The following is a 12,026-nucleotide window of genomic DNA, read 5'->3' as shown; positions in this document are numbered from 1 at the left end:
TATTTAAAGTGTTATAATTATGCAGCTTGTTCTATGCAAATTATAATAGGTATTCTGACACTTCGGGCTCATTTAAATGTCTCTGTTGCCTTATTTGTAAAAAAAACACTCTAATAGTGAGAAAGGATGAAATACAGTTGCGGGTTTGTCAGATAGCATGCACACTACAACAAAATAACATTCTGCCCTCTGAAAAAAATATAATATGAATATCGTATTGTGTTTGACAACATAAAAACACGAGCTACAAACTTCACTTCGTTTACAATTATTTACAAAGTGAGCCTGATTTGTACAACATTCATTTGTGAAGTATTTAAAATTAGTTGCTCAATAAATGAATGGATTTCCTTTAGAATGCAGGGAGAGCGCTCGTCAATGTTACGCGTGTGTAAAAGGGGTAAAGTGGGTACGATCCTGTAGATTTAAGTGTTCCCAATTCACATCTTAATGTGATTCGTCTTATTCGTCTTATAATATTAAACTTAATTAAAATATCAAAAAAAATATTCATTCACTTTTAGTATTTAAAATTTATCCGGTGATTAATGTATTCACTATGGCCAGCATTTTACGTCCCATTACTCCTTGGTAAATTATATATATACTGTCGTTTTATATTAACCCAGGAAAGCCCCACAGTCTCCAGACTACAGCAATATTTTTCCAGGGGGCCTGCTTTAGAGTTTGGCTAATTCATTGCAGAGCGTTTCTGCGCGTGGGGAAAAACTGGAGGACGCAGAAGGCAAAAAATCCCACACTCATACGAGGAGATAACGATCCAAATATTAACTACATATAATTCGTTGAAGAGTGTGTTGAGTTCTGTTTTGTTATTTGTGCTTGTGCACCACTGGCATCACAGTATCACCGTATATATGTTTTTTAATTTACAATTTAGATCGGTTGTGGACAGCCACAGAGGCGACTGCCACTGGTTAAGATTTGTTTTTAATACATTTGTATTAATCTGAAAAATAATATATAGCAATGGGGATGCACACTGTTACAAATGTGCCATCTAGCAGGATACTCTATGAAAAGGCAATCATTAATGCCTAACCTCACTCATCCAACCTTTCGCATGTAAATTGCAATACTTACATTTTCCCACAACCTAAAAAACTGAAACACATAAATAGCATTGCCTTAAAAAGAAAGACAAATGTAATAGGGGACGTTTCAAATAGTGGACTTCATTTATAAAACATGAATAAGGAAGCAAAACAGATCTAGTTAATAAGGGTTGGACAAGGCACTTCACGTCATGTGGCCTGATGAGAATTAAATGTATGTATTTTTTTCCTGATGAACAGTGTTTAATATGGCGTATAAATAATTACCTATTAGTTAGTAGTGCGTAATCGACAACCCCTTCAATGATCACAACGAACTGAACTCAATTGTATTACAAGTAAAATTAATCAAGTGTTTCTGGCACATTGCATTATGGGCAGAACTGTTGTATTGAGGTCAATGACACCTTAATGACAATACTCCATTAAACGATGCATTCCTGGGTGCAATTATCAACAATTTCAAAAAGGCTCATAGATGCTCTCGAGAAATATAAGGATGAAAGGTATCAAATAGACTTGCACATGCGTTAAAATCATGAACCTTGTAAGCAGGGTAGAGGAAGCAAGTTTTATTTTATTGTCGTTTTAGCCCTTGCTGCTCAATTCTAGTGAGATCCTGTCACATTCAAGCATAGATTAAAAGTAATCCCTGCTGTATTTTTATTGGTGGTGGTTTATTTTGGATGTGGGTAACATTTGCGATGATCTCTCCTCTTTGTAGCAATGGTCCATTTTCAGCATACGACCGAGCTCATCAAGCAATTTATTGCCGCTGAAGCCAATTACTCCCTCCAGGTGGGCTGCTGATTGTCTGTAGTAAATGTGCATCCAACGTTACGGTGTGTTTAATGCAATCACCGCTAACAACAAGGCATTTCGTTTGTAACTTTTATTGGTGTCGTCCTTGTGGCAATATACCCAATTATCCGTGTGCAGCTAAATTTTAAATTGCCAGGCTTGTGTATTCTGTAATTCAACAACAGTGGAACGAGGTTCCATTTTGTTCTGACATTGACTTGGATTTGTAATGAAAAACTTGACATTTAATTACGTTTTGGCTTAAACCTTTCGTGACTGCAGAAATTCATATTCTTTGGTTCTTTCAGTAAGTCACGTAGAATAATTAAAAAAAATCGATCGCAACACAAGCAGTCGTCATCAGCAGAGAGACTTGTGTTGCGATCGAAACGTCGTGAGTTTTTGGTTTTTATGAATGTATTTTTCAGAATTTGTGTTTTATTATTTTCCACGTACGTGACTTTACCGAAAGACCCAAAGAATATTTAATTACGTGTTTCTATTTTCTGGAATCGCACCCACAGATTCTACTCTTAAATTTAGCATTTTACTTTTAAATTGCTGTCACCCCTGAAAATTACTATTTGGCCTTGCCAATATGAACATCTATTTATTTTGTTTAGACATTTGTGTATGTAACAATTAGCTGTCAACGTACGATAATTTGCTGAAGCAAACTCTGTGTAATTGTTGAATTTCAGCTGCACCCTTTTGTACCTCCACAGTTAAGTAAAAAAATGGTTACCTCAATAATGACGGTTACCGCAGCGCACGCTTTCAGATGCACTTCTGCGGCCATCTAAAATGCTCTTCCAATATTAGGAAGTCAATGCAGCTTTGCACTTTAAAATTTCTATTGAAATCTAATTTCTTTACAACTGATTTTTGTGTTTAGTTTGGCGTTCCCTGCACCTCCGATTAGCACAGTTGGCTACAGACGGTGCGAAAGAAGTTCAACCTACATACATACATAACTTAATTCATATCCCACTTTTACCCAGCGTAGATATATGCAGGTTACATAAAGGGGAGACCCAGGATCGGTTCAGGTATCACCCACCACTGGTGTTAGCCACGACCCGGACTGAACTCAGTTTCTTGAACAAATATTTAAATCTCACCTTCATGCAGATTTTTTTTGTAGTGCAGGTAAATAGAGAATGTATTTTAACAAACTTGGCTCTGGTAGGTTTGTCACATTCATTTAGTATGTGTTAATATTTTTAAACAAATTGAAGGGTTATTTTAATTAGAGCTATGGTTATATTATTATACAAGCTATTGGTAACATTTACACATTCTTATGGTGGGCAGAGTAACCCCAAAGTACAATATCTGCAGAGGTCAACTCAGCCCTTCATTTCTCCAGGGCTGATTTAAATCAATGCCACTGTGTGGGGAATTCACAGTCGATTAAATCAATGCCACTGGCTACATGTAGCCATATGAATGTGAAATTAACTCCACTGCCCAACAGATATAAGCAATGCCCCTTGATTGTTTCATCATGAAAGACAATGCCTTTTGGCTTGACAGTAGTAAATATACAGACAACTATATGCGAGTGTACACGTAACAATGCTTTGTATATTTTCACCAGCATTGATTCATGCAAGCCTAACTTCGCTGATAAAACACTGCACTGTATGCCTAAACCGGTTCAGAGTTTGCTTGTCTTGAATCAATGCTGCTGTGCTTGTGTGCTCCCAAATTGCAGTGCGACTGATGGGTTGTGCACGAAATAATGTATTTTTATTCGGAGGGACGGACGTGTGAAGGACACATTGCTTAATTGTGTTATGTTATGTATACAGCTTATATTCTTGGTTCTTTAGGTAAAGTCACGTATAATTTTTTATATATATTAAATTGAAAATAAAAGCAAAAAACCCACGACATTTCGATCGCAACACGGTCTACATCAGGTGGAGAGAAAAGAATGGGCAAGCCTCCAAATGCAACTGCTTATAAGGGTTTCCAAAGTGAGTGGGTGGGGGACGAGAGCATGGACGAGGAGGGCTGCAGGGCGCAAACAGCATGGGCGGGGCAGCCAGTCAGCCAGTGCTGATGTAGGAGCAGACAATGGGGGAGCTGGGAGGAGGAGAGCTGCGTAGCGTAGGTCAGCCAGTGCTAATGTAGGAGTAGACAATGGGGGGGGGAAGGGGGTAGAGATAGGGGGAGAGAGAGAGGGGGGAGTAGAGATAGGGGGAGAGAGGGGGGGAGGTAGAGATGGTGGGAGGGCATTGCACATCGCTACACACATCCACACTACTGACGGTAGAGGTTGACAAGAAAACACAAATCAAGTCATGACCCAAAGTGGTTGATGACATCTTTCCAATGATTGCTCAGTTTAAAACCATCGTCTCGGTTGAATTTGTGTCTGTGTCTGTATATATGGATGGCTTCATGAACGAATCTTTGTTGATAGTCAGTCGGCTTGCAAAGTACCATTGTCTTGGAGAAATACATTTCACGTGAGCCAGCCGCATTAAATTAATGATCAGCCACGGCAGAAGTATCGGTCCTGCCGTGTTTCAGATCTGCCTTATGTTCACGGACACGGTCCGAAACATGTCGCTTAGTTTCCCCAATGTAACTGCTGCCGCAGATACAGCTTAGTTTGTAGACGCCGGGATATTGCATGTCTGGAATCTTGTCCTTCACAGATGGCATCAGATCACGAATGTTATGCACTGTGTTAAATCGGACCTGGATCTTGTGTTTGTTCAAGATTTTGGAAATCCTTTTGGTTATCCCTGCTTTGTATGGCAGGGTGATGTTTTTGATTGGATCTTCCGATGGCTCCTTCCTCACAGTTGGGGTGATGGCTTTGTGGAATGTGTAGTCAGAATATCCATTTGCCTTGAGAGCCTGGTGTATGTGTTTGAGTTCACTGGTCAGGTGTTCATGGTCAGAGATACATTGAGCTCTATGGTGTAGCGTTTTGATGAGGGAATTCTTCTGGGATGGATGGTGGTGGGAATCAAGTTTTAGGTAGGCGTCAGTATGGGTTACTTTCCTGTAGACAGAGTGGCTCAATGAGCCATCTGGTCTCTTTTTGATTAAGACATCCAAGAAAGGTAGCATGCCATCCTTTTCTACCTCCATGGTGAATTTGATTGCTGGGTGTATGACATTGATGTGGTTGAAGAATTGTTTCAGAGCCGGTCGGCCATGTGGCCAGATGACAAACGTGTCATCCACGTATCTCTTCCACAAGGACGGGCGTAGAATGGATGGCTGGATGGCGTCTGTCTAAAAAATTCCATGAAAATGTTGGCCACAACTGGAGCTAAGGGAGAACCTATTGGGGTGCCTTCAGTTTGTTTGTAGAATGTTCCATTTCAAGTTAAGTATGTATTGGTGTCTCACCAGGGCTGGTACATCAGCATTCAGTCCTTGTTGGACCAAATCTTCAATTATTGCAATGGTATCGGGCACAGGAACTTTGGTGAACAAAGAAACTACATCAAAACTAATGAACAAATTACTCTTGACAGTGAGATGTCTTTAATTGACGATACCAGGTGAACGGAGTTAAGAACAGAAGAGGTGGTCTTCCCAGTGAATGGCTGCAAGGTGTCAGACAGATATTGGGCCAGTTTGTAGGTGGGTGAGCCAATGGTGGAGACGATGGGACGAAGGGGTGTACATTCTTCATGGATTTTTGGTACGCCATATAGTCTGGGTGGTCTAGCAGCAGAATGTTTTAAGAAAAACCGTTTGGTCTGTTCAATTAATGAAGCTGAATCAGTGATGATGCTGTTCGTTTTTGTAACGAGGCAGTTGGTGGGATATCGTAAAATGTTTGTGTAGCTACCATCATTAAGTAGGTCCTGAATGTTGTTATTGTACACGTTTTTGTCCATGATGACCGTGGTATTGCCCTTATCGGCTGAGAGGATGACAATATCTTCCCTCTTTTTTAATTGAGATAACTCTTGACTTGATTTGTGTTTTCTTGTCAACCTCTACCGTCAGCAGTGTGGATGTGTGTAGCGAGGTGCAATGCCCCCCCCCCCATATCTACCCCCCTCTCTCCCCCTATCACCCCTCCTCTCTCTCCCCCTATCTCTACCCCTTCCCCCCTGCATTGTCTGCTCCTACATTAGCACTGGCTGCCCCGCCCATGCTGTTTGCGCCCTGCAGCCCTCCTCGTCCCAACTCTCGTCCCCCGCCCACTCACTTTGGAAACCCTTATAAGCAGTTGCATTTGGAGGCTTGTCCCCTCTTTTCTCTCCGCCTGATGAAGACCGCTTGTGTTGCGATCGAAACGTCGAAACGTCGTGGGTTTTTTGCTTTTATTATTTTCAACTTATTATTATTTTATTCTATCTCCGTGATTTTACCGAAAGAACCAAGAATATTAATTCATGCAGTCACGAAAGTTAAGTCAAAAGTATATAGGTTCTTTCTATCGGTTAACTTGAAGGGGGAAAAATTACATGCTGACACCATTACGCTATGCTCTTTTGCCTCAGTAACTGGTTGCTTGAACATCTTCAGGAAATTCTCCTAGATTTTCTCATTTAAAACAGTTGTGAGTTAATGGAGGGGGAAATCACTGAAGGTGTTTAATGCACGCGGCCACAGAGCCCCATCGTGTGGGTTAGTCACTATCGGGCCTGGGCTGCGACGATCCATTGTGGTGTGCGCGCCATCTCGTGGATAATCTCTATAACACATGAATTCAACCACAACATATGCAGTATACATCTTGATTGCTGTGCTGCTGTATGCCTTGGGCTGTTGAACGTGCATTTTAACATAACATTAATTAAAAAAAAAATTATGAGTAGGATCCCACTTATTGTGGGATCTGCCTTGAGGTCGGTGTAAAATGTATTGCATACAAGTTATCCTGTGTATAGGATGTCTGTATGAATAAGTGAAAACATGACTTATTCTGGAAAGGCTGCTTGCTGTTATATTATTTCACCCCATAGCTGGAAAGTAAGGCAATCTTATAATGTCACTCTATGACATCATTAGACCTAGCCAATACAGGGTATCCCCCGTTATTTGGTCAATAATTCGACATTTCCCTTCAAGTTAATCTGAGCGCCATCATTCACTTTTATAATGTCTGTTCACTTTCCCATGTGCAGCAAGTGAACCTTATGGCGGGACCCTGGGGTCCCGAATAAACAGAAGTCAAAATCGTAATTTATTTATTTTTGGCGACTCCGTCCCACCGCGCACATAAATGCCGCGACCCACCTGGCGCGGATCATTCTGTTGTCATGTCGTCCAAGTGCAGCGAGGACGAATGCGCAGAAGAAACACAACTTTGAAACTTTGATTAGCGCATCGTGTAGAGCTCGTCAAGAGGAATCAATTGCAATATTGTTTGCCTTCAACAGATATAAAATTAACGTCGCAACGCAGTTGATGCGAGAGCCGGGGGCTTATGGGACCCGGGGTCCTGCCATAAGGTTCAATTGTCAGAAAGATAGATTGTTAAATGTATAATTCAAATAACATGTATCAATGCATTATTTTCCCTGTAGTCTACTTGCCACCAGGGTTGCCAACATGGCAATACACGCAGTGTATTGTGTATAGTCTTCTAGTCAAAAATATTTTTTTGCAACATTCAAACCCAATATACACCCCCTCTTTAAATACACTGAGATAAAGCCACGTGAGAATGGGAGGTTTAAATGCAAATTTTTGATTAACAAAAATGCATTAACGTTTATTTATTCCGGGCAGATATTCCCAGACATGGGTCATTTCCTGATGGAGGATCGGGCCAGAAGGCACCTCTACAAGTCCATCACCAACTTCTTCATCGAGTGTTTTCAGGAAGAGGAGGAGAAGAGGTTTGAAGAGGTGGATGACGAAGAAGAAGAGTAATAAGATTTTCCCGGTTGATTAATTATTATTCTCTTCAACCATTCAAAGCACCAGCTGGGTCCACATCCAGCAGTGATAGGGTGCACCCAGACACTTGTGCCACCCACATCTTGTTTCCAACAGAACTGCTTCCTGTTATTGTAGCCACCCTAAATCTTTGTTTAAAGAAAATAAACAAACGTGTTAATTTAGTCAAGCACTGTGAAATTAAAATATTGCCGAAGACAATTGCATATTAGATGAAATGCTTGCTTAACCTTTGTCAAGACTGCAACTAAACACGCGCCTAAGATTATTCTGGATACCCAGAAGAGTAATTCGAGGCCTGGCACTTCTGTACCGTTTGGGGAAATTATGTTTGTGTGCCAATGCAGCTTTCTGATGTGGAAATGGTTAAGCTGTATCTCATAGACTAAGGGAATGCTCATGTAAAAATATACAAATGTTTCTTTTTTTTAACAAGTGGGAATAAGAGCTCAGGCAAAGCATATCCTGCTTGTGGTTGAGAAACATAAAGGGTTATATACAACATACTGTATAAACATTCTGATAATTTAACTGATGGCCATGCAAGCCAACAAGGACTGTACAGTAGTATTACTTGGACTTTAAGAGGAGAAAAAGACCTGACCGAAGCTACTGAGTAAGTAAATAGAGGCTAAAGGTGAATTCTCTGTAATGGGATGTTTTGTGTTCATGTTGTTGTCTGTAATATTTTCTCTAACATCAGCTAATTTTTGTATCGTCCTGTTCGCATATTTAAACAAAACAGTTGTGTAGCTTTATAAATAGTGTAATTTAAGCTTACATTTTGAATGAATTACATGGCTGCCTTTTTGGAAGATTGCTTGTTTTCTTGTACACTTTATTTTTCCCTCCCCCTTCCATGATGTTTTCCTTTCATGTACAGTGGGGACTTTTTTTCATATTTTCCTCAGCTTGCACCCGCCACCATTTTCTAGTGCGTGTAGTACTGTCACCGCATGGGTTTACCACGAATGATCATGGCAAAAGGTGCAACTCCTGTTGAAGTTGGTCAGTGAAGTTGCCTCCACACTCCAGCTAATTAGCTGATGCTTTGTGAAGAAGTGCATGCATCCCGAACGTGAACAATGGCCTTGCAAAGGCTTGGATCCGATAGTGATACGTGCTCAACCAGTAGTTTTGTAACGACTGACAAAATACACTAGTTCAAATAAGTATGAAAAAAATAAGATGCAAGAGTGATTTTATTGGAACTCCCATCTGTCGCCACGTGACCTGCAGAGAATGGCTCGTTGAACACAATCCCGAGCAAGCGACTTTCGTGGGAAAAACGTGGACTGCAACAAGATTTCACTAAACAGCGGCGGAGATACTTAAATTATTACGAGTGTGCATCCCCTTCTTCAACACACAAGCAAAGGGCAATTCGTATGAAATACAAGCAGCGCCTCTACAGCGAAGGACTGCTGGGAATTCAATTGTAATATGTGTAAGCTGCTGCTGTATAAAGTTCACTGGAAATGTCTCTGGAGAAACTATATTCGTAGTTTTGCTTGCCATGATGTTCCTCGAAGTCCTTAAGGGGTTATTCATCATTATAAACATAAAACACGGGTGTATAAACCGCATGCTATGAGGAGGGGGAAAGTCTGGTTATGCAATTGTTTTGAAGGGCACCTGTTGAGAGACCTCTGGGGATCAATAATGTACTCTTCGTGGCGTGGGAGATGAGAAGGTATCATCTGTAGACTTCTTTTAAATGTTGATATTGATTAATCCTTCACTCAACCACGCTGCCAGACTTAAATATATAGACCGATTTCATAAATATTGTGCATAATGTACAACAACAATGCTGACATTTAGAGTTAAGAAACCCACACAGAGAACAGATTGTTCTGTGGACACAGAACATTCACTGACTTAGAAATTGAAATAAAAAATAAAATTTAAGCAATCGGGAATATTCCAACAAGCTCACATTTTGAGGTTAATGCACTAATTTGACTTGGTTTGGAAGGGAAAAAATGGACCATGTGTATAACAGTATAATTGTGGCAATCACTTAAATATTTTTGAGTTTAGAAAAAAGGAATAAAAATGCATGACATTTGCACCGCCCAGAGAAGTATCCATATGAACAAAAAAAGAATGTGCATGTCAATTTAATTTAATATCTTTCCTGTGATGTACCGTGTAGTTCTGTGTGATTTAAATGTTAATATTTCCATATTCGCATTTAACAGTTGAAAATGCGTTTATTTTCAGGTTGCTTTTGTGTTATGGGTTAGGGAGACACTTCATCAGTTGTGGAAAACATGTAATTTTAAAATGAGATACATACAATTTTACTAATTTATTTGGGATGTTACAGGGGGCAGGGGGGCACAATGTTAGCTATAATCTTCACCCTAACATAAATCTAGTGTATTCAGTCCTCTCTTTAAGTTAGCATTTTAGGGCCAATGCAGGGTTTACACTTGTATCGTGTGTCCATCAAACTTGAGCAATCTACAAAGGAAATGGATGTCTCCACACTCAATTGGTTAATAACGTGCCGACCAACACATTTCTATTGCTCATGTGACAATAATTCCTCATTTCCACGACGTGTGAAAACGTGCCATATCCTGGCTGAGTTGGTGATATGTCTGAAGTATTTTCCCCATGACTTTAAAAGTGGGACCTGTGCTATCATAAAAGTGTTCTTACAAGTGGAAGCACACTTGCATTACACTTTTTTTAGAATAAATACTTGGTTAAGAACAGCGTTTTTTAAACATTTTGTTATCCACTTAATAACATGGTTGCCCTGATCGCTATGAAGCCCTTGAGCCACATTAATCGAGTTTAAATTTTAGTTGCCAACTTGGCCGGGCATTTCCCATATTTTGTTTTTGTCAAACTCGACTTGGTCACGAATTCTTGGTGCAGCCTGAATTCAGGATTCCCCAAATTACAACAATACATGTCGGTGGCAGGAAGACTTAATTTTATTATAATATTTAACATTTTCATCAGCAATGCAGTCTTGACCTTTTACTCGAAGCATTTCTGAGTGAGTCTTACTGTGAAGTATTTCTGCAAAAGACCTGTCCATCTCATATTGAAAAAATATGGCAACTCCATTTTTTTACCAACTAAAGGTGCCCTTCCACTCGAGTTTGGGAGACATCAGGTTATATCAGGCCAGCTCGAGTTGACAAGTTGTATGTCCCATGGAAACTAATTAAGTTTCGTTCTCAGTGAAGCTGCTACTTTCCAAGCACAGGTCAGTCATTTGGCCACAAGAGGTAGGAGAATAGAGGGTGTGTGAATGTGAAGAATACATGAGGTGGGAAGGCACGAGCACATGCAGAGGACATGGATATGAGATTGAGCACGGCTTGGGCCTGAGACTGGCCCTATCCTGCCGTGGAATTGTAGACTCACATGCTAATGAAGTCTGACTGCCTTCTGTTAGCCGAGTAGCCACGGTGACGTGTGTTGTAATTGCGGCATGTACGTCGTTTGCTTTTGTGGAAAATGCTTCCCCTTGGTCGTAAAAAAAACAATTGTTCTGTGCCGCTTTCGTTAATGTGCATTCAGATTATCAAAGGGTGTATAAGACGTGAGGGACCTGTATTTATCGGCCTGTTTTAATTTCCTGTGGAGTTGCATTCTGAATAAAAGTAATCCTGGATTCGAAGCTTTCGTGACTGAAGGAATTACTCTTTAGTGTTTTCGGTAAGGTCACGTATAAAGAAAATAAATTAAATAATATAATTCGACGTTTTGATTGCAACACAAGCAACCATCATCAGGTACGAATGAATGAGAAAAAAAACATAGTAAACTCAGAAATACAATGCAATACAACCAGAGAGTCGGCCAACACAACAGTCAACACCCCACATGGTTGATTACGTTCTTCCAAAGATTGCTAAATTTGAGAGAAGGACAAAACAGAAAACGGAGACACAAAGACACACAAGCAGAGAAAGAGAACACAGAGAGAGACACACAGACGGAGAAAGACAACACATCTGTGCCGAGGCCTTAAAAAGAGAGGGGGCGGCAGAGGGAGTGTGCTCCTAATCTCAGCTCGTTACCTGTATAAAAGACACCTGGGAGCCAGAAATCTTTCTGATTGAGAGGGGGTCAAATACTTATTTCCCTCATTAAAATGCAAATCAATTTATAACATTTTTGACATGCGTTTTTCTGGATTGTGTTGTTATTCTGTCTCTCACTGTTCAAATAAACCTACCATTAAAATTATAGACTGATAATTTCCTTGAGCTCTTTGGCACCAACTCAACT

At 40.2% G+C, this 12,026-nt stretch overlaps 1 protein-coding gene across 2 annotated transcripts in view; it reads left to right on the top strand.

The window, feature by feature from the left end:
- Positions 1 to 11,412, top strand: part of LOC133344998 (inactive dipeptidyl peptidase 10-like) — a 543,079-nt gene extending 531,667 nt beyond the window's left edge. For both annotated transcript variants that reach the window (XM_061555335.1, XM_061555334.1), the window contains exons 25-26: positions 1,801 to 1,874; positions 7,596 to 11,412. In XM_061555335.1, the coding sequence (XP_061411319.1) occupies positions 1,801 to 1,874; positions 7,596 to 7,739 (218 nt within the window). In that variant the 3' untranslated portion in view covers positions 7,740 to 11,412. The remainder of the gene's footprint in view (positions 1 to 1,800; positions 1,875 to 7,595) is intronic.
- Positions 11,413 to 12,026: the final 614 nt, after the last annotated feature.

Source organism: Lethenteron reissneri, chromosome 21 (genome assembly GCF_015708825.2).
Source record: "Lethenteron reissneri isolate LAM-NWPU_2019-01 chromosome 21, ASM1570882v1, whole genome shotgun sequence".
NCBI lineage: Eukaryota > Metazoa > Chordata > Hyperoartia > Petromyzontiformes > Petromyzontidae > Lethenteron > Lethenteron reissneri.
Note: the sequence above shows the minus strand (reverse complement) of the source record. Positions and strands in the feature narration are given on the sequence as shown.